This window comes from Carcharhinus amblyrhynchos, chromosome 23, assembly GCF_965287045.1.
Source record: "Carcharhinus amblyrhynchos chromosome 23, sCarAmb.v2.hapA, whole genome shotgun sequence".
Taxonomy (NCBI): Eukaryota; Metazoa; Chordata; class Chondrichthyes; order Carcharhiniformes; family Carcharhinidae; genus Carcharhinus; species Carcharhinus amblyrhynchos.
The window spans coordinates 3,737,206-3,759,090 of record NC_137346.1 but is presented as its reverse complement, the minus strand read 5'-3'; the positions used below and the strand labels follow the sequence as shown (position 1 = coordinate 3,759,090).

Here is a 21,885-nt window from a genome sequence, read left to right as displayed (position 1 = left end):
CACTCCGGGGGAGTACTGGACGATGAAGGGTACTCTGTCCACCGTGTCCTGTGTTTGTCTTCTGAGGAGGTCGGTGCGGTTTTTGTGCTGTTATATGCTCTGTCTGAGGCCAGAACTCTCCATTCGCCTGACGAAAGGGCAAACCCTGAAACCTTGTGAGTTTACTATCAAATAAATCGGTTGGACTTTAACCTGGTGTTGTCAGGCTTTTTACTGTGTTTACCCCAGTCCAACGCCGGCATCTCCACAACATCTCTGGGAGAGGTCAGACTCTGGCCCTGTCCCTCTGAGGGAGGTGCTGATGTTGCCGGTGTGGCTCTCCTCAGGGTGAGATGCAATGAGTTGGGATGTGTTGGAATGGATCGGGACCTATCCAGATGGGTCGGGATGTGTGGGATGAGTCAGGATCTGTTCCTGTTCCTTGTGGGGAGCTGCTGATGTTCCTCTCTCCCTGGGATGTGTTGGGATGTGTCCCTGTCCTCTAGGGGAGGTGCTGATACTCTCCACACTGGATGAGATGGAATGAGTTGGGATGGGTCAGGATCTGTTGCTGTTGTCTGGAGGAGGTGCTGATGTTCCTGTCTCCCCGGGATGAGTTGGGATGTGTTAGGATGGGTCAGGTTCTGTCTGGCTCTGACCTTCTCCCCTTGGGGGAGGTACTGATGGTGCTCTCTCCCCGGGATGAGTGGGGATGGGGCAGGCTCTGACCTTCTCCCCCTGGGGGAGGTGCTGATGGTCTCTCTCCCCGGGATGAGTGGGGATGGGGCAGGCTCTGACCTTCTCCCCCTGGGGGAGGTGCTGATGGTGCTGATGGGGCTTCCCCCTGGGGGTGATGTCATGTTGGTGTGGGAACAGGCGGGGTCAGTGGCGGCTCGGGGCGCTCGCTGGGTGCGGTATCCGCGATGTTGAGCCCGTTCGGGGAGGCAGATCGGCAGCCCAGCCCGGGGGAGGTGAGCGAGCGGGAGATGCGGGAGCTGAGTGCCGCTATCGAGGCTCTGCGAGCGGCCGGCAGCCCCGAGGAGAAGCGGGGCCCGATTGAGGAGCTCTACCGGCTGGTGGAGGAAGCCTGGAAGCTGCCCGGCCGGGGCAGGGAGGTGGCCTCGGCTTTGTGTAACCAGCTGCGGCTGCAGGGAGTCCTGGAGCAGCTGCTGGAGCTGATGCTGTCCCGGAGCCTGCCCTGCAGGTACCAGGCTGCCCGGCTACTGGAGCAGATCCTCATCACTGAGAACAGGTAAGGGCCGAGCGGCCCCTCGGCCCATCCGGGGCATCCTAGCCCATCTCCGGCACAGTGCCAATCCCCAATCACTGAGATCAGGTAACCCAGAGCGGCCCCTCGGCCCATCCGGGGCATCCTAGCCCACACCCTACACAGTGCCAATCCCCAATCACTGAGAACAGGTAAGGGCCGAGCGGCCCCTCGGCCCATCCGGGGCATCCTAGCCCACACCCTACACAGTGCCAATCCCCAATCACTGAGAACAGGTAACTCAGAGCGGCCCCTCGGCCCATCCGGGGCATCCTAGCCCACACCCTACACAGTGCCAATCCCCAATCACTGAGATCAGGTAACCCAGAGCGGCCCCTCGGCCCATCCGGGGCATCCTAGCCCACACCCTACACAGTGCCAATCCCCAATCACTGAGATCAGGTAACTCAGAGCGGCCCCTCGGCCCATCCGGGGCATCCTAGCCCACACCCTACATAGTGCCAATCCCCAATCACTGAGAACAGGTAACTCAGAGCAGCCCCTCAGCTAATCCCTCTAACCTAAGCATCTTAGGACACTAAGGGGCAATTTTTGCATGGCCAATCAACCTAACCCGCACATCTTTGGACTGTGGGAGGAAACCGGACAACCCGGAGGAAACCCACGCAGTTATGCAAACTCCGTACAGACAGTGACCCGAGTTGGGAATTGAACCTGGGTTCCTGGAGCTGTGAAGCAGCAGTGCTAATCACTGTGCTACCGCAAGTGCCTATTTCCTTAGTCTTCTGAGGAAGTAGAGGCGTTGGTGGACTTTCTTATCTATAGTGTCAGCATGGGGGATCCAGGACAGGTTCTATGATTCTCCTATGAATAAACCCTGTGATAAATCCTTCTAACTCTGCTTCTGTGTGTGTCCCTTATGTCAACACTAATGCAAGAGGTGATATATAAGTAAGGAATTCAGATAGTATTCTAGAGAAGAGTCACACAGACTTGAACCATTAACTCTGTTTCACCCTTCACAGATGCTGCCAGACCTGCTGAATATTTCCAGCATTTTCTGTTTTTTATATTGATAGATTTCTGCTGGGGAAGGGTATAAAGGGTAACAGAACCAAGGCGAATAAATGGAGTTAAGTCACAGATACTGAGATCTAACTGAATAACAGAAGAGGTTCCAAGGGCTGAATGGCCTCTTCCTGTCACTATCAGGAACATTCTTTCTCAATCTACCCTGTCTAATCCTGTTGGAATTTTATAAGTTTCTATGAGATCCCCTCTCACTCTTCTAAACTCTAGAGATTTGATTTGATTTATTATTGCCACATGTATTAACATACAGTGAAAAGTATTGTTTCTTGCGTGCTATAGAGACAAAGCATACCGTTCATAGAGTACTTAGGGGAGAAGGAAAGGAAAGGGTGCAGAATATAGTGTTACAGTCATAGAATATAATTGTAACGAATTTATAGGCAAAGGGAGAGTGAAATAAAGAGAGAAGGACAAAGAGTTCTAACAAATGAGAGTGGGAAATATTGTAAAAGGAAAAGGAGGTGAATCATAGAATTATTGGAATCCAGCAGTGCAGAAGGTGGCCATTCAGCCCATCGAATCTGCTCCAACAACAATCCCACCCAGGTCCTATCCCCATAACCCCACATATTTACCCCTCTATTCCCTCTAACCTATGCATCCCAGGACACTAAGGGGCAATTTAGCATGGTCAATCAACCTAACCTGCATATCTTTGGATTGTGGGGGGGAAACAAGATTACTCAGAGGAAACCCACACAGACACAGGGAGAATGTGCAACTTCACACGGGCAGTGGGTCACATTGACAGTGACCCAAGCTGGGAATCGAATCCAGCTAGGTTTAAGGTGAGAGAGGAGAGATACAAACGTGTCCAGAGGGGCAATTCTTTCACACAGAGGGTGATGAGTGTTTGGAACAAGCTGCCAGAGGTAGTAGTAGAGATGGGTATATTTTAAAAAGCGTTTAGACAGTTACATGGGTACAGTGGGTATAGAGGGATATGGGCCAAATGCAGACAATTGGGATTAGCTTAAAGGTTTTAAAAAAGGGCGGCATGGACAAGTTGGGCCGAAGGGCCTGTTTCCATGCTGCAAACCTCTATGACTCTGAGGTCCCTGGAGCTGTGAGGCAGCAGCGCTAACCACTCATCTGTGAAGGAAGAGTGATTGTTATTGTTGCATCAATTGGTGGCAGGAAGTGGGCCTGTTATCTGTAAATAAATGTGATATTGCTCCTGGCTGTTTGGTTCATTGCCTGATGAGGTGTCTGTGGTTTCGATCTTCTCACAGGGACCGACTAGCTCGCTCGGGTCTGGAAGTGATTCTGGACTTGGGCAAGGTTCGTGATGATGCTGAGCTGGCCAGAGTGGTCACAGGGATCCTGCAGCACATGTTCAAACACACAGAGGAAACATCCTATCTGCTTATCACCAACGGGGGCCTAGACTCCATCCTGTACTGGTGCCGCAGCAAGGATTCCACCATCCTGCAGCACTGCGCCATCGCCCTGGCCAACTGCGCCATGCACGGCGGAAACACCAATCAGCGGCTCATGATCGAGAAGAAATCTGCTGATTGGCTCTTTCCGCTGGCCTTCTCCAAGGACCAGTTGGTTCGGTTTCACGCCTGCCTGGCCATCACCATCCTGGCCACCAACAAGGAGATTGAGAAGGAGGTGGAGAAATCAGGCACCCTGGATCTGGTGGAGCCTTTTATTGCTTCCCTTCACCCTGAGGAGTTTGCGCGTGATTGGCTGGGCAGCACGGACAACACACAGGGACGAACGGCCTACGACCTCCAACGGCTGCTGCAGCTGTTGGACAGTTCAAGGATCGAGGCTCAGTGCATGGCAGCTTTCTATCTGTGTGTGGAAGCTGATATTAAATCCAAACAGAGCAAAACACAGGTATCAACAGAGAGACAGAATGTGGACAGAGAGGGAGAGAGAATGAGGAGAGAGGGAGTACAGGGAGGGTGGGAGGAGAAGGCAATGTGAAATTAGATGGGTGCAGAGGGGTTCGAGGGACAATGGAGGAATGAAATGACCATACAAACATTCTAATTAGCAGCAGGGTTAGAGGCCATTCAGCCCTTTGAACCTGCTCCACCATTCAATAATATCATGGCTGACCTGATTGTGACTTAACTCCACATTCCACCAACCCCATATAATCTTTCATCCCTCCCCCACAGCACCGCCCCCGCACCCCCCCTCCCCCGCAGCCGCCCCCCCCTTCCCCCACCCCCCCCTTCCCTTCCCTGTCTTGTTACTCAAGGATCTATCTAACTCTGCTTTAAAGATATTCAATCAGCCAGCCCCCACTGCTCTCTCAATAAGAGAGTCCCACAGACTCGCAAACCTCACAGAGAGAAAAAATATCCTCATCTTCATCTTAAATGGGAGACTCTGTATTTTTAAACTGTGGTCTGTGGTTCTAATCTCTCCCACAAGGGGAAACATCCCCTCAGTAACCACCCCGTCAAGCTCCCTCAGGGTGTATGGGGTGAATTTTACCGTCCTGCCCGCTACAGGATTCGGAGTGGGCAGGGGGCAGACCACAGAATGACCTTGGGCCTTTCTGTGGTCATTCCACAGAATGACCTCGGACGGGATTCTCTGGTTTTGGGGTCAGCATGGCTGGGAAATCCCACCCTAAATGATTCAATAAGATCACTTCCCATTGGATACAGACCCAGCCTGTCCAATCTTTCCTGAGAGAATAAGCCCTCCCATCCCAGATATCAGCCGAGTGAAACATAGAAACAAAAAGCAGGAGGAGGCCACTCGGCCCTTCAAGTCTGCTCTGCCATTCATTTTGATCTTGATTTTTGAAGCTTTTCCGAACTGCTTCTAATGCAAGTACACCCTTTCTACAATAAGAAAACCAAAACCGTACATAGTGCTCCAGATATGACTTCACCAAATGTAGCAAAACATCTCTTTTTTATATTCTACTCCCCTTGCAATAGACAACGATATTCCATTTGCCACACTAATCACTTGCGGTACCTGCATGCTAACATTTGTGATACATAAAGCCAGACGCCCAGATCCCTCTGTACACCACATCTACAGGTTTCCCTTTATCCACATTGCATGTTACTTCCTCAAAGAATTCTAATAAATTAGTCAAACACCCTTTCCCTTTCACAAAACCATTTTGACTCTGCCTGGTTGCATTGAGATTTTCTCAGTGTCCTGCTATAACCTTCTTAATTACAGATTCCAGCAATGTCCCCATCTCAGATGTTAAGCTAACTGGCTTGTAGTTTTCTGTTCCTCTCCTTCCTTGAATAGAAGAGTCACATTTGCTATTTTCCAATCTCATAGAAGTATCATAGAATCCTTACAGTGCAGTAGGAGGCTATTCGGCCCATTGAATCTGCACCGACCACAATTTCACCCAGGCCCTATTCCCATAACCCCATATATTTACCCTGCTAATCCCCCTGACACTGGGGTCAATTTAGCACGGCCAATCCACCTAACCTACACATCTTTGGACTTGGGAGGAAACTGGAGCACCCGGAGGAAACTCATGCAGACACGGGGAGAACGTGCAAACTCTGCACAGACTGACTCAAGCCAGGAATCAAACCTGGGTCCCTGGCACTGTGAGGCAGCAGCGCTAACCACTGTGCCACCCTGAATCCAGGAAATTTTGGAAAATTAAAACAGAAACATCCACTATCTCAGCAGCCATGTTTTTAAAGATCCGAGGATGAAGTCCCTTAGGAGTCTATAATGAAATTAGACAGATATCTATTCAATTTACCCATCATTTCCTTATTTTCCATTATTAATTCCCCAGACTTTGCTCACACTCTAGAGAATGAACACTCATCTCAGTTCATCTTTCCCTTGTGACATACCTGTGAAAACTCAGTTTTTATATTTCTAACTAGCTTTTTTGCAGATTCTCATTTCTCCCTCCTCATTACTTTTAGCCATTCTTTGCTGTACTTTTATTTTCGATCCAATCTTCTCCCCTGCCACTCACCTTTACGGCACTGGACACTTTTCCTTCCAGTTTGGTATTATCTTTAACTTCCTTAGTTACTCATGGATGGTGCCTTCATCTCCAATGTTCTTTCTCACTGGAATGTATCTTTGCTGAGTGTTAGGAAACACCTCCTTAAGTGTTGTCATTGCAACCTTCCCGACCTAACCCTTAACCTAATTCCCCAGTTCACTCCAGCCAGTGCTGCCTTCATACTCACAAGACTGCCTTTATTTAGGTTTAAAGCGCTAGTTTTAGACCCACCCTTCACTGCCAAAGCTCAATCATGTTATGATCACTGCTAACCTAGATGCTCCTGTACAATGAGGTCACTAATTAATTCTGTCTTATTGCACATAACTAGATCCGTTTGGCTCCAGAATTTGCCGCTTTAAGAACCTACCTGAAATGCTCAGTGAACTCATTTTCCAGGCTACCCTTGCCAATCTGATTCGTACAGTTTATATGTAGATTAAAATCTATTGCTGTAGCTTTCTCACAAGCCTAATTCTACATCTCAGTCTTTAAAACTGAAGTCACCTTTCTCTGATAGCTAATACCATCCTTCATTAACAGAGCTATCGCTCCACCTATTACATGCTTTTTTAACATTCATCCATGGGACATGGGTGTCACTGACTGGGCCAGCATTTATTGCCTATCCCTAGTTGCCCTTGAAAAGCAGTTGCGAATCACCCACATTGCTGTGGAGTCACATGTAGGCCAGGCCAGGTAAGGACGGCAGATTTCCTACCCTAAAGGGTATTAGTGAACTAGATGTTTATTTTCTGACAATCACCAGTGGATTCACATTCATCAGTAGATTCTTAAGTTCAGATTTTTTTTATTGGATTCAGATTCCATCATCTGCCATGGTAGGATTTGAACCTATGTTCCCAGCGTTTGTGTATTAATAGTTAGTGATTATACCACTAGTCCATCGCCTCGACCTTTAAAACTAAAGTCACTCTTCTCTGATATCCTAATGTCATCCTTAATTAACAGAGCTGACCCTCCATCCCTCCCATGCTTCCTGCTCTCTTTCTTTCCCATCTCTTTCTCTCTCTCCCCATTCCCCCTCTCTCTTAACCCCTCTTTCACTTTCTCCCTCTTTTTCCTTCCTCCCTTCGCACACATTCCTCATGCTTAACTAAAAACAGGAAGTGCTGGAAAGATTCAGTTGGTCTGGCAGCATCTGTGGAGTGAGACTCTGAGTTAGTGTTTGAATCCAGTATGACTCTCACAGAGAAGGATTATCTTTTCTAGTCTTGGTTCAGATTTCTAGGTGCATCTTGCTGTTTGATGTGATAATGTTCCTCTTATGTTGCAGATACTCCACGAGATTGGAGCTACGCATAGTCTGAAGCGATTAGTGAGTTATTGTGGTAATGCCACCATTTCCACTCTCGCCAAGAAAGCCTTGAAGCTGATGGGGGAGGAAGTTCCTCGCCGACTCTCTGCCACCGTCCCAAACTGGAAACCAGGCGAAGTTCAAACCTGGCTTCAACAGATTGGATTCGTGGTCTACTGCGAGAGATTCTTGGTGAGAGAGCAGCATCGTCACAGGGTGCAGGGAAATCTGAAACCGAGAGTCGGGTCAGGAATTGAATCCGTGCCCTTGGCAGGATTGGTTTAACTCCATTGGCTAGACAAGTTGATAATGATGCAGAGCAATGCCAACAGCGCGAGTTCAATTCCCACACCGGCCGAGGTTATTCATGAAGGCTGTGCTTTCTCAACCTTGCCCGTTGCCTGAGGTGCGGTGATTCTCAGGTTAAATCACCATCAGTTAGCTCTCTCCCTCAAAGGGGAGAGCAGCCTATGGTCAAGTGGGAGTATGCTGACTGTGTGTGTGTTTATTATTGTCACATGTATTAACATACAGTGAAAAGTATTGTTTCTTGCCCGCTATACAGACAAAGCATACCGTTCATAGAGAAGGAAAGGAGAGAGTGCAGAATGTAGTGTTACAGTCATAGCTAGGGTGTAGAGAAAGATCAGCTTAATAAGTGTGTGTGTGTGCGTGTGTGGGACTGTGTGTGTGTGTGTGTGTGTATGGGACTGTGTGTATGTCTGTGTGTGTGTGGGATTATGTGTGAGAGGGTGCGTGTGTATGGGTTTATGTGTGAGAGTGTGTGTGTATGTATGGGATTATGTGTGAGTGTGTGTGTGTGTATGGGATTATGTGTGAGTGTGTGTGTGTATGGGATTATGTGTGAGAGTGTGTGTGTGTGTATTTGTGTGTGTGTGTGTGTATGGGATTATGTGTGAGTGTGTGTGTGTATGGGATTATGTGTGAGAGTGTGTGTGTGTGTGTGTGTATTTGTGTGTGTGTGTGTGTATGGGATTATGTGTGAGTGTGTGTGTGTATGGGATTATGTGTGAGAGTGTGTGTGTGTGTGTGTGTATTTGTGTGTGTGTGTGTATGGGATTATGTGTGAGAGTCTGTGAGTGTGTGTATGGGATTATGTGTGAGTGTCTGTGTATGTGTTGGTATGTGTGTGTGTGTGTGTATATGTGTCTCAGTTAGCTATTACTGCAAGTTCTAATCGGAGGTTTGTTTCTGTAGGAACTACAGGTTGATGGGAATCTCCTTTTGATGATCACTGATTCGGAATTAAAGGAAGATTTGGGAATATCTTCCAGCATAACACGCAGAAGGTGAGAGGGCATCACAAAGTGACCGTTTGATAGTGACAGTATAGAGAGAGTTTTATTCTGTATCTAACCCTGTTCTGTACCTGTCCTGGGAGTGTGTGTGTGTGTGTATGTGTGGGTGGGTGTGTGTGTGGGACTGTGGGTGAGTGTGTGTGTGTAACGTATACCTGACGAAGGAACAGCGTTTCTGAAAGTTTTTGGGTTTACTATCAAATAAACTGGTTGGAATTTAATCTGGTGTTATGAGACTTCTTACAGTGCTTTACTCTGTATCTAACCCCGTGCTGTACCTGTCCTGGGAGTGTTTGATGGGGGACAGTGTAGAGGGAGCTTTACTCTGTATCTAACCCTGTGCTGTACCTGTCCTGGGGGTATTTGATGGGGACAGTGTAGAGGGAGCTTTACTCTGTATCTAACCCCGTGCTGTACCTGTCCTGGGAGTGTTTGATGGGGGACAGTGTAGAGGGAGCTTTACTCTGTATCTAACCCTGTGCTGTACCTGTCCTGGGGGTATTTGATGGGGACAGTGTAGAGGGAGCTTTACTCTGTATCTAACCCCGTGCTGTACCTGTCCTGGGGGTGTTTGATGGGGACAGTGTAGAGGGAGCTTTACTCTATATCTAACCCCATGCTGTACCTGTCCTGGGAGTGTTTGATGGGGACAGTGTAGATGGAGCTTAACTCTGTATCTAACTTGTCATTTTAACAATGTGATTTGAACGATGGAAATTCTTTCTCTGAAGGTTTCTCCGAGAATTGTCTGAGTTAAAGACGTATGCCAACTACTCCAGCTGTGACCCCAGTAACCTGGCTGATTGGTTGGGCAGCATTGGCCCTCACTTTCGACAGTATACCTACAACCTGCTACACTGTGGGATCGGGAGGGCGACACTATCTGGAGTGACAGACCAGCAGCTCCAATCAGATTGTCAGATTGAGATTGGATTTCACCGAAGCAGCATTCTTGCTGCAGGAAAGGGTAAAGTTGGGATCCGGAGACATCATTCAGACACTTGTGAGCTCAGGAAGCTGACCACACCTCCATATTCCTCTGTCAGTGCCACACGGCTCTCCCTGTGGCTATCATCCCCACCCTCAGCTCATCCACCACTGAAACCATCCTTGGTGCAATTGTCATCTCCAGACACGATCCACCCAGGTGTCCCCCTGGCTACGTCCCATCTCCCATCACCCTGAGCTCCCTGTAATGTCCCATCTGAAAAATAACTACACTCCCTCAGCACTGACCCTCTGACAGTGCGGCACTCCCTCAGCACTGACCCTCTGACAGTGCGGCACTCACTCAGCACTGACCCTCTGACAGTGCGGCACTCCCTCAGCACTGACCCTCTGACAGTGCGGCACTCCCTCAGCACTGACCCTCTGACAGTGCGGCACTCCCTCAGTACTGACCCTCTGACAGTGCGGCACTCCCTCAGCACTGACCCTCTGACAGTGCGGCACTCCCTCAGCACTGACCCTCTAACAGTGCGGCACTCCCTCAGTACTGACCCTCTGACAGTGCGGCACTCCCTCAGTACTGACCCTCTGAGAGTATCAGACTAAACTTGTCGCTGGATTCCTGGAGTGGAACTTGAACTTCCGCTCCCCTGACTGTGATGGAAGCGTTACCCATTGAGCCACAATTAACAGGAAACTCCTTTTATCCTTCAGGGCTGCTGACCCCCAGTTTGAGTTTGGACACTCAGCAGACCACCTCGGATGAGCCTGATGTCTTCATCAGTTACCGCAGGACTACAGGATCTCAGCTGGCCAGGTCAGTGATTTCCAATTGCAGCATCATTGATGTGGACCCGGTCGCAGGCAAATGGGCCGATTGAAGTGGTCAGTGTGTGTCTGAGATTGGTGCTTGTGTCACCTGGGCCACTGGAGAAAGCCAGGAGATGTAAAGCAGATTTGGCTGCCTAACCTTGAGTGATTCCTGAGATTCGGGGCGGGGGGGTTTATTTTATGAGGATGGGTTAGACAGGCTGGGTTTGGTTAGGGTTCAGGAGCGATGCTTTGTCTGAAACATACAAGATCCTGAGGGGGATTGACGGGCTGGATGCTGAGGGAGGTTTCCCCTCGAGGGAGAGACCAGAACTGTATTTTGGGACAATATTTGTAAGATATGTGGGAGCTATTTGAAGTCAGTTTGGCAAATCTCTAGGCAGCTCTGAAACAGGACACACCCCTCAGTTCACTGTTCCCTTGCTATTCGGAGTGCAGAGTGGGGTTTGAATGACGAATCATAGAAGCCCTACAGTGCACGAGGCCATTCAGCCCATCGAGTCCGCACTGACAACAACCCCATTCAGGTGCTATCCCCACTACTGCACGCTCTTTCCCTGCCAATCTCTCCGACATTAAGGGGCAATTTAGCACGGTCAATCCACCTAACCTGTGCATCTTAAGGTAAAGTAAATAAAGTTTATTTATTAGTCACAAGTAAGCCTTACATTAACACTGCAATGAAGTTACTGTGAAATTCCCCAAGCTGCCACACTCCAGCATCCGTTCAGGTCAATGCACCCTAACCAGCATGTCTTTCAGACGTGGGAGGAACCCCACGCAGACATGGGGAGAACGTGCAAACTCCACACACACAGTGATCCAAGCTGGGAATTGAACCCAAGTCCTTGGTGCTGTGAGGCAGCAGTGCCAACCACTGTGCCACTGTGCTGTCCCAGGTGAAGGTGAAACCCGAAACTCAGAATGGGAATGAGGGAGGAATGGAGGGATTTGCATTGAGAGAAGTTCTTGAGGGAAGTTTCTCCAATATCTCAATGTGGATCTTGTTGAGTGAATGTCAGTGATGGTGATTGTTTGAGCAACTGTTGTGGTGTTGCGGTTAAACTACTGAACTCATAACGCAGAGAGTGTGAGCTCACAATCCCATCACATCAAATAAAATGCTGCTCTCAATAGCAGTGACCAGAAAGTGGTTCATTAATGTCCTTGAGGGAACAGAACCTGCCGTCCTTACCCAGTCTGGTTGATATGTGACTCCAGTCCCATGCTAACGTGGGTGACTCTTATCTGCCTTGCACAGTGGTCCAGCGGGTAATCTGTATCAAAGCACTCACAGTGGCAGCAGTGCATGAAGGCACATTGTAAAGGAGCTATTTGGGATGGTCAATAAATCCTGACACACAGCCTAACAAATAAACCAAGGACTGTCCATGTAGAAAGAGATGCTGCATCAAAGATGGGTCTAATCAGGGTATTACTTTCTGTCTGTCTCTCTCTAGTTGCTCATCTGTTTGTGTCTCTGTCTGATTTTTTAAAATTTTGATTTGATTTAATACTGTCACATGTATTAACATACAGTGAAAAATATTATTTCTTGTGCGCCATACAGACAAAGCATATCTTCTCTATGAAGGAAAGGAGAGTGTGCAAAATGTAGTGTTACAATCATAGCTAGGGTGTCAGCTTAATGCGAGGTCAGTCCATTCAAAAGTCTTTTGGCAGCAAGGAAGAAGCTTCTTGAGTGGTTGGTACATGATCTCAGACTTTTGTACCTTTTTCCCAATGGAAGAAGGCGGAAGAGAGAATATCCGGTGTGCGTGCAGTCCTTAATTATCCTGGCTGCTTTTCTGAGGCAGCAGGAAGTGTAGACAGAGTCAATGGATGGGAGGCTGGTTTGTGTGATGGACTGAGCTTTGTTCGTGGCCCTTTGTAGTTTCTTGCAGTCTTCGTTCCACGTTCTATATATATGTGTGTATGTGTGTGTGTGTACACCTGTCTGTCTCACTGTCTTCTCACTCTCTCTCTCTTTCTCTGTCACATACACTGTCTCTCTCTCTCTCTCTCTCACTTTCCTTCCCTCTCTCTCTGTCTGTCTCTCTCTCACTCTGTCTCTCTCACTCACTCTCTCTCTCTCACTTACACTTCCTGTCTCACTCTCTCTCTCCCTCTCTCAGTCTGCTGAAGGTACACCTACAGCTCCGTGGTTTCAGTGTCTTCATCGATGTGGAGAAACTTGAGGCCGGCAAGTTTGAGGATAAACTCTGTCAGAGTGTGAAGAAAGCCAAAAACTTTGTTCTGGTCCTTTCAGCCAATGCCCTGGACAAGTGCATGGGGGACACAGCGATGAAAGATTGGGTACACAGGGTGAGTGAGCGGACACTGTTCGACTAAATGGTACCAGCAACTAGAGAAAAAGACTGCAGGTTTAGAGGTCAGGAGGCAGCATTGAATCCTCATTGCCTCCCAGTGTGTACTCCTACAGTGCTCCTCCCTCTGTGTACTCCTACGATGCTCCTCCCCCTGTGTACTCCTACAGTGCTCCTCCCCCTGTGTACTCCTACGATGCTCCTCCCCCTGTGTACTCCTACAGTGCTCCTCCCCCTGTGTACCCCTACGATGCTCCTCCCCCTGTGTACTCCTACAGTGCTCCTCCCCCTGTGTACTCCTACGATGCTCCTCCCCCTGTGTACTCCTACAGTGCTCCTCCCCCGTGTACTCCTACGATGCTCCTCCCCTTGTGTACTCCTACAGTGCTCCTCCCCCTGTGTACCCCTACGATGCTCTTCCCCCTGTGTACTCCTACAGTGCTCCTCCCCCTGTGTACTCCTACGATGCTCCTCCCCCTGTGTACTCCTACAGTGCTCCTCCCCCGTGTACTCCTACGATGCTCCTCCCCCATGTACTCCTACAGTGCTCCTCCCCCTGTGTACTCCTACGATGCTCCTCCCCCTGTGTACTCCTACAGTGCTCCTCCCCCTGTGTACTCCTACAGTGCTCCTCCCTCTGTGTACTCCTACGATGCTCCTCCCCCTGTGTACTCCTACGATGCTCCTCCCCCTGTGTACTCCTACAGTGCTCCTCCCCCGTGTACTCCTACAATGCTCCTCCCCCGTGTACTCCTACAGTGCTCCTCCCCTGTGTACTCCTACAGTGCTCCTCCCCCTGTGTACTCCTACAGTGCTCCTCCCCCTGTGTACTCCTACAATGCTTCTCCCCCTGTGTACTCCTACAATGCTTCCCCCCGTGTACCCTACAATGCTCCTCCCCCTGTGTACTCCTACAGTGCTCCTCCCCCTGTGTACTCCTACAATGCTCCTCCCCCTGTGTACCCTACAGTGCTCCTCCCCCTGTGTACTCCTACAGTGCTCCTCCCCCTGTGTACTCCTACAATGCTCCTCCCCCTGTGTACTCCTACAATGCTCCTCCCCCTGTGTACCCCTACAATGCCCCTCTCCCTCTGTACCCCTCCTTTACCCCTCACCTTTGTACCCCTCCTTTGCCCCCACCACCTGTGTACCCGTCCTTTGGCCTTCCTCTTGTGTACCCCCATAATGCCCCTCCCCCTGTGTACCTCTACAATGCCCCTCCCCCTGTGTACCTCTACAATGCCCCTCCCCCTGTGTACCTCTACAATGCCCCTCTCAGTGAAGAAACTAAAAAGTGTGAATGAGCAGAGAGAGATTTTGGGATCCAAGTGGAGAATCCGTGCTGGACAGGAATTCAGTCAGTGACTGCGATATTGCTCTTTATCGGAATGAGGCTGGAATACAAAGGCGGGGCGGGGGGAATGATATTCCAGTTTATATAAAGATCTAATCAGACCCCATCTGGAGTCACTGTGTTCAGTTCCGATCTCCCCACCTCAGGATTGGCCTGGGAGGGAACACAATGCGGATTCAGCAGAACCGGACTAGTAGTGAACGGGTTAAATGATGGGACATTTCATATTCCTTAAAAAAATTAAGGAGTGAGCTGTGTGAGGTTGGTCTGGAAATCTATTTTGTTAAGAGGGTGGGAAAACTATTATTTACTTAATGTAATACCAACTGTACTCTTTTGGGGGCAGCATTAAGCCACAGAGTGTCCCAAATTCAATCTGATTTCACTCAGAATTGGAGGTGGCTTTGCAGATTAACTAAACACTAAATCCTTTAAACAAAGGCACAGATTAAAATCCCAGGAGTCAGTCTGTGGGGGAGCTAAGGCCTGGGACAGTCAGTGTGTGTGGAACCCATACCCCAGTGAGAGTCAGTGTGTGTGTGGGGCCCGTACCCCAGTGAGAGTCAGTGTGTGTGGGAGCCGTACCCCAGTGAGAGTCAGTGTGTATGGGACCCGTACCCCAGTGAGAGTCAGTGTGTGTGGGACCCGTACCCCAGTGAGAGTCAGTGTGTGTGGGACCCGTACCCCAGTGAGAGTCAGTGTGTGTGGGACCCGTACCCCAGTGAGAGTCAGTGTGTGTGGGACCCGTACCCCAGTGAGAGTCAGTGTGTGTGGGACCCGTACCCCAGTGAGAGTCAGTGTGTGTGGGACCCGTACCCCAGTGAGAGTCAGTGTGTGTGGGACCCGTACCCCAGTGGGAGTCAGTGTGTGTGGGAGCCGCACCCCAGTGAGAGTCAGTGTGTGTGAGACCCGTACCCCAGTGAGAGTCAGTGTATGTGGAACCCATACCCCAATGAGAGTCAGTGTGTGTGGGACCCGTACCCCAGTGAGAGTCAGTGTGTGTGGGACCCGTATCCCAGTGAGAGTCAGTGTGTGTGAGACCCGTACCCCAGTGAGAGTCAGTGTGTGTGAGACCCGTACCCCAGTGAGAGTCAGTGTGTGTGGGACCCGTATCCCAGTGAGAGTCAGTGTGTGTGGGACCCGTACCCCAGTGAGAGTCAGTGTGTGTGAGACCCTCACCCCAGTGAGAGTCAGTGTGTGTGGGACCCGTACCCCAGTGAGAGTCAGTGTGTGTGGGACCCGTACCCCAGTGAGAGTCAGTGTGCGTTAGACTGATGATAATTTTGAGTATTGATAGGCAAAGGTTTTACAGGTCACTGAAAGTGGCAACACAGGTGGAGAAGGTAGTTAAGGAGGCATACGGCATGTTTGTCTTCATCGGCTGGGGCACTGAGTTTAAATTTGACAAGTCATGTTGCAGCTCTATAGAACCTTAGTTAGGCTGCACTTTGAATACAGTGTTCAGTTCTGGTCGCCATATTACCAGAAGGATGTGGAGGCTGTGGAGAGAGTACAGAAAAGATTTACCAGGATGTTGCCTGGTACGGAGGGCATTAGCTATGAGGAGAGGTTGGAGAAACTCGGTTTGTTCTCACTGGAACAATGGAGGTTGAGAGGTGACCTGATAGAAGTCTACAAGATTATGAGGGGTATGGACAGAGTCAGAAGCTTTTACCCAGGTGGAAGGGTCAGTTACCTGGGGGGGCGGCGCGGTGGGGGGCACAGGTTTAAGGTGCGAGCGGCAAGGTTTAACGGACATGTACGAGGCAAGTTTTTTCCACAGAGGATGGTGGGTGCCTAGAACTCGCTGCCAGGGGAGGTAGTGGAAGTAGATATGATAGTGACTTTTAAGGGCCATCTTGACAAATATATGAATAGGATGGGAATAGAGGGAGTATGGTCCCTGGAAGGGTAGGGGGTTTTAGTTAAGTTGGGCAGCATGGTCGGTGCAGGCTTGGAGGGCCGAAAGGCCTGTTCTTGTGCTGTAATTTACTTTGTTCTTTGACTTTTGCTACAATCGGAAAAGTTTTCTCCCTCTTTCTGTGAATTGGAGTCGCAGACTGTCTTAGCTGATCTCCCTGGACAGGAGGGTCTCAGGCTAAAGGGATGATCCTTTAAAACAGATGAGGAGGAATTTCTTCAGCCAGAGAGTGGGGAATCTGTGGAACTCTTTGCCACAGAAGGCTGTGGAGGCCGGGTCATTGAGTATCTTTAAGACAGAGATAGATAGGTTCTTGATTAATAAGGGGATCGGGGGTTATGGGGAAAAGGCAGGAGAATGGGGATGAGAAGAATATCAGCCATGACTGAATAGTGAAGCAGATTCGATGGGCCGAGTGGCCTAGTTCTGCTCCAATGTCGTATGGTCTTATCCCAGGAGAGCTGTCACCACGTTAACAGGCTTTGCTTCATTTCTATTCCTCCGAACTGCTGCTTTCCCTGAATCCTGATTTTTGGACTGACTCAAGTTTCTATGAATTTGTTGAAAGGAGATCGTGATGGCAATCAACTCCAGAAAGAACATTGTACCCGTGATTGACAATTTCTCCTGGCCTGACTCCATCTCTCTGCCCGAGGACATGAGGGGGATCCTCAAATTCAACGGCGTCCTGTAAGCATGGTTTTCCAGCTCTGTTCCATAGCATTTTGTTCTCCTCCTGGGGCCGCCGACCACCGCGGAGGGTCATGTGTGACGGACCTGACTCTGTTCTCCGGCTCAGAACATAGATAATCTCAGTGAAAGGAATGTGCAGCACAGGCACTGTCCATCCAGCACTGTCTGTGCTCCACACCAACCTCCTCCCACCCTACCTCATCTCACCCTGTCACCATATCCTCATTGGAAGACAAGAAGTAGGAGTAGGCCATTTGGCCCCTTTAAGCCGGCACGATCATTGAATAGGATCCTGGCTGATCTTTCTACCCAGCCCTACCTTCCTGCACTCACACCAGCTACCAACCGCATTCTCGAACATACTCAGTTCCTAAACGTCCACCCCTCATCTGAACACTCAGCTTTCATTATAAAAATATGTAATCCTCATGTGTTTTACCCAGCCTTCCCTTTCATCTCAACCACTCCTCATGGGAGCAAGTTACACATTCTCCCTACTCCCCATGAGAGCGAGTCCCACATTCTCCCCACTGCCTGTGGCAGTGAGTCTCGCATTCTTCCACTGCCCATGGGAGCGAATCTCACACTCTCCCCATTCCCCGTGGGAATGAGTCCCAGATTCTCCCCATTCTTTGTCAGGGCAAATTCCACATTCTCCCCATTCTCTGTGGGAATGAGACTCACATTCTCCCCACTCCCTTTGTGAGCAAGTCGCACATCACCCCCACTCTCTGTGGGAGCAAGTCCCACATTCTTCCCACTCCCTGTGGGAACGAGTCCCACATTCTCCCCACTTTCCCTGGGAACGAGTCCCACGTTCTCTGCACTCTCTGTGGGAGTGAGTCCCACATTCTCCCCACTTTCCATGGGAGTGAGTTCCACATTCTCTCCACTCTGGGTGAAGTTTTAAGTTTATGTTTATTGATTAGAGTCACTAATGAAGTAACAGCAGTAAAATTGCAATTAAGTTAGTGTGAAAATCCCCTAAGTCCTGAATTCCCCATCGGAATTGTTAGTCACTATCCATATTAATATTGAGGGCCCCTGGTTTTGAAAGGTTGATTTTTTTTAAAGGAATTTAGTAGGGTTGAGAGACAGAGAGAAATGTATTTCTCTAGGGTGTGAGGGACACAGGGATAGAACCTTAATCTCCGAGCCAGACCATTCAGGAGAGAAGTTAGGAAATATTTTCATACAAAGGCTGGTAAAACACTCCCAGAAAAGAGCAGTAGGTTCTGAGGCTTAATTACTTAAAAAGTTTATTTATCAGTGTCACAAGTTGGCTTACATTAACACTGCAATGAAGTTACAGTGAAAATCCCCTAGTTGCCACACTCCGGTGCCCGTTCGGGTCAATGTGCCTAACCAGCACGTCTTTAGGACTGTGGGAGGAAACTGGAGCACCTGGAGGAAACCCAAGCAGACATGGGGAGAACGTGCAGTCTTTGCACAAACAGCGATCCAAACCAGGAATTGAACCCGGGTCCCTGAGGCAGCAGCACTAACCACTGTGCCACCATGCCGCCCCACTCCTGGGTCTCCCAACTCCTAACATCAGTAGTTTTCTTTGAGGGGATTTGTAACCAGAGTGAGTGCTTATTGCTCAGTTACAAAGCATCTATCATTAAATGATAGAACAGGTTTGATGGGTTGAATGGCCTCCTCCTATTAGGATTTGAAGTGCTTCTCCATTTACTGTCTGTATATGTTAGGTTTATCTCTTTATTTGTGTACTCATTTCACCTGTTTCCCTTCTCTGCCTGACACAGGTGGTCACATGAGTACCAAGATGCCAGTATTGAGAAGATTCTGCGGTTTCTCCACATGCCCAATCAGAATGACTGTGCCGTTCCGGCAGACACGGGCAAGCGAGAAGTGATGCCGCACCATGAGTAACCTTAGCAACCATCGAACCCTCCCCGCTGTCTGCCTTCCATCTTTCCATCTCCGTTCCTCATTGACGATCAAACCGCCAGCCAGTGGACAGGAGCAGCTAATTGATGTAGGAAGTTCAGTGGTTAGTGTTGCGGCGATGTTTCTGGGAGCAGCTGTTGTCCATGTCGGACTGGCACTGCTTGATTTTTGCTGAATCTGAATCAGCAAGTGAAACAACAGTACCTCATCTTCTGGCTCTTTTTATTCATCCTGGCAATAACGTGGACATGATTTCTGTGGATCTCCCAACTCCTGATGAACACGGTAAACCTCAAACGCTTTGGTGGCAGCTGCAGCAGGGAAGCAGCAACCCCTGTACCCAGGGATGGGGGGTGCGCTAATTCCCCTCCAGGTGCGGATTGTTCCCGGTAACCTGGACCAACACACATATATCTCCTCAAATTCATGGTGATCCTCCCCACTACAGAACCACCCCCCACCCCCTCATCCACACCACTCGCAAACACTTTCCCTTCTCCACAAAGGACCTCACTCTTTTTCATTCCCCTTCTGGAATCTCTCCCATCACAGGACACAGGGAAGAGCCTATATTAGATGTTGTCTTTGATGAGACCAGGTTAATTAGTAATCTGATAGTCAGGGATCCTCTGGGAAGATTGATCATAACAGTTTGACAGTGATGTACTTTGTGCAAAAGAGTCACTACTCACTAGTTACAGAACAAAGAGATTTAGGGGTACATGTTCATAGCTCCTTGAAAGTGGAGTCACAGGTGAACAGAATGATGAAGAAGGCATTCGGCATGCTTGGTTTCATCAGTCAGAATATTGAACGCAGGAGTTGGGATATCTTGTTTAAGTTGTACAGGACATTGGTAAGGCCACACTTGGAATACTGTTTGCAGTTCTGGTCATCCTATTAGAGAAAGGATATTATTAAACTAAAAAGAGTGCAAAAGAGATTCAGTAGGATGCTACCAGGACTTGATGGTTTGACTTATAAGGAGAGGCTGGATAGACTGGGACTTTTTTCTCTGGATTGTAGAAGGCTGAGGGGTGCTGTTATAGCGATCTATAAAATAATGAGGGGCACAGATCAGCAAGATAGTCAGTATCTTTTCCCAAAGGTAGGGGAGTCTAAAACTAGAGGGCATTGGTTTAAGGTGAAGAGGGAGAGATACAAAGGGGCAGTTTTTTCACACAGAGGATGGTGAGTGTCTGGAACAAGCTGCCAGAGGTAGTAGTACAGGTGGGTACAATTTTGTCTTTTAAAAAGCGTTTAGACAGTCACTTGGGTAAGATGCAATTGGGACTAGCTTAAGGGTTAAAAAAAAGGTGGCATGGACAAGTTGGGCCAAAGGGCCTGTTACCATGCTGTAAACCTCTATGACCATCTTGACTTGGAAATATATCAGCCTTTTCTTCAAAATCACTGTGTTAAAATTCTAAACTCATCACCTAAAGCACTGTGGATGCACCGACACCTCAGGGACTGTAGCAGTTCAAATAGGCAGCTCACCACCACCTTCTCAGGGGCAACTAGAGATGGGCAATAAATACTGGTCTAGCCAGCAATACCCACATCCCATAAATGAATTTTTTTAAAATTGCCAAGAGGTAGTAAGCCCAAGGATTGGGAGAGTTTTAGATTATAGCAAAGGATGACAAAAAACGGATTGAGAGTAAGCGTGCAAGAAAGATGAAAAAAGATGCCAAGAGTTTCTTTAAATACATAAAAAAGGAAGAGTCATTAAAGTAAATGTGGTTCCCTTCGAGACAGAAATGGGGGAATTATAATGGAAGAAAAGAAAAACAGAGATGGTGAACAATTTTTTAAATATGTCTGCACCATAACAGATACATAAAAAATTAGAAAACAGACAGGAACCAAGAGTCTAATGAGAACAAGGAACTTAATAATGAATAACAGAAAATCAAAATTACTGAGAGCTTAATGGGACTTAAAGATTGCCAAATCCCCAGGTTTGATAGCCTGCAGCCTATGGTTGCAAAAGAGATGACTACAGAGTTAGTTTGAGAAGATTAAACAGTGTAGTTACTGAGGCCTGTCTCTCCCTGGATGGAGAGTCCCAAACATAGGAACACTGGCTCAGAGTAATGGATCAGCCTGTTAGGACTGAGATGTGGAGAAATACTTTCACTGAGAGTTGTGAATCTTCAGAATTCTCTGCCCCAGAGGATTATGAACACTCCATTGCTGCATATATTGATATATTTTTGGATATTGGTAGAGTTGAGGGATATGGTGATCGAGTGGAGTTGAATGTAAGTCATGTACTTATTGAATGGTGGAGCAAGTTCCAGGGGTCATACTGTCATGTCACACCATCAGCAGGGTATCATTTCTCTGTGTCTCTATTGATCTCCACATGCCCTGCCCAATAGGCCCGATTTCTTCCCCTCAGGGTTTGCATCTCTCAGGTTCTCTGTTATCCCTTTATCCTTCACAGGGTCATTCCCTGTCCTTCCCCCTCCTATGTGCCTGGATCTTGGTCCCTCTGCCCTACACTAACTACCCCCCCCATCTCTCACCCTCACTACCTGTTTCCTCGCCTCTACCCTTAGACCTTACAGCCAATGCAATATCTTATAGTGCTGTCTCTGGGGTAATTGGACGCCAGTCCCTGGTCTGTTAATGAAGGGACATTGCCTGGCCTCACCAACTTCACCATTTATCAATGGGCGAGCTCCCAGTAAATTTTCTGCCGCACTTGATGTTTGCTGTACCTTTCTTGACTCTCTGGGGATGAGGTTAATTGAATCTACTGGGCAGAGATGGGGTCAGTGCAGAACAGAATCCCATTCTGTGCCCTACCTGAATTTACTCCCCATTGCCTTCAATCCTCCCCCTTTGCCCTCAGGTGCATGGTATTAAAATGATCAATCTAATGCTGCAGTAATATTAAGAATGTAATTTAGTTCAAAGATTTCCTGTTTGCAATTGATTTTAAGCAATCTCGCTAATAAAATATCTATCACAGGA

General features: G+C 48.5%; 1 protein-coding gene across 1 annotated transcript; it reads left to right on the top strand.

Annotated features, from left to right (window-relative positions):
- Window positions 1-879: 879 nt before the first annotated feature.
- sarm1 (sterile alpha and TIR motif containing 1) lies at window positions 880-21,885 on the top strand. Its single transcript, XM_080210769.1, has 9 exons — window positions 880-1,231; window positions 3,532-4,147; window positions 7,573-7,785; window positions 8,812-8,903; window positions 9,644-9,879; window positions 10,575-10,677; window positions 12,827-13,016; window positions 16,862-16,983; window positions 18,756-21,885. Exons 1-9 carry the CDS (start codon window positions 903-905, stop codon window positions 18,880-18,882), a joined length of 2,028 nt encoding a protein of 675 aa, XP_080066895.1. The 5' UTR covers window positions 880-902; the 3' UTR covers window positions 18,883-21,885.

Coding starts and splice junctions, on each gene's coding strand:
- sarm1 (XM_080210769.1), top strand. CDS start 903: ATGTTGAGCCCGTTCGGGGAGGCAGATCGGCAGCCCAGCCCGGGGGAG. Junction 8,904..9,643: donor TCCAGCATAACACGCAGAAG/GTGAGAGGGCAT, acceptor CTTTCTCTGAAG/GTTTCTCCGAGAATTGTCTG. Junction 13,017..16,861: donor TGAAAGATTGGGTACACAGG/GTGAGTGAGCGG, acceptor ATTTGTTGAAAG/GAGATCGTGATGGCAATCAA.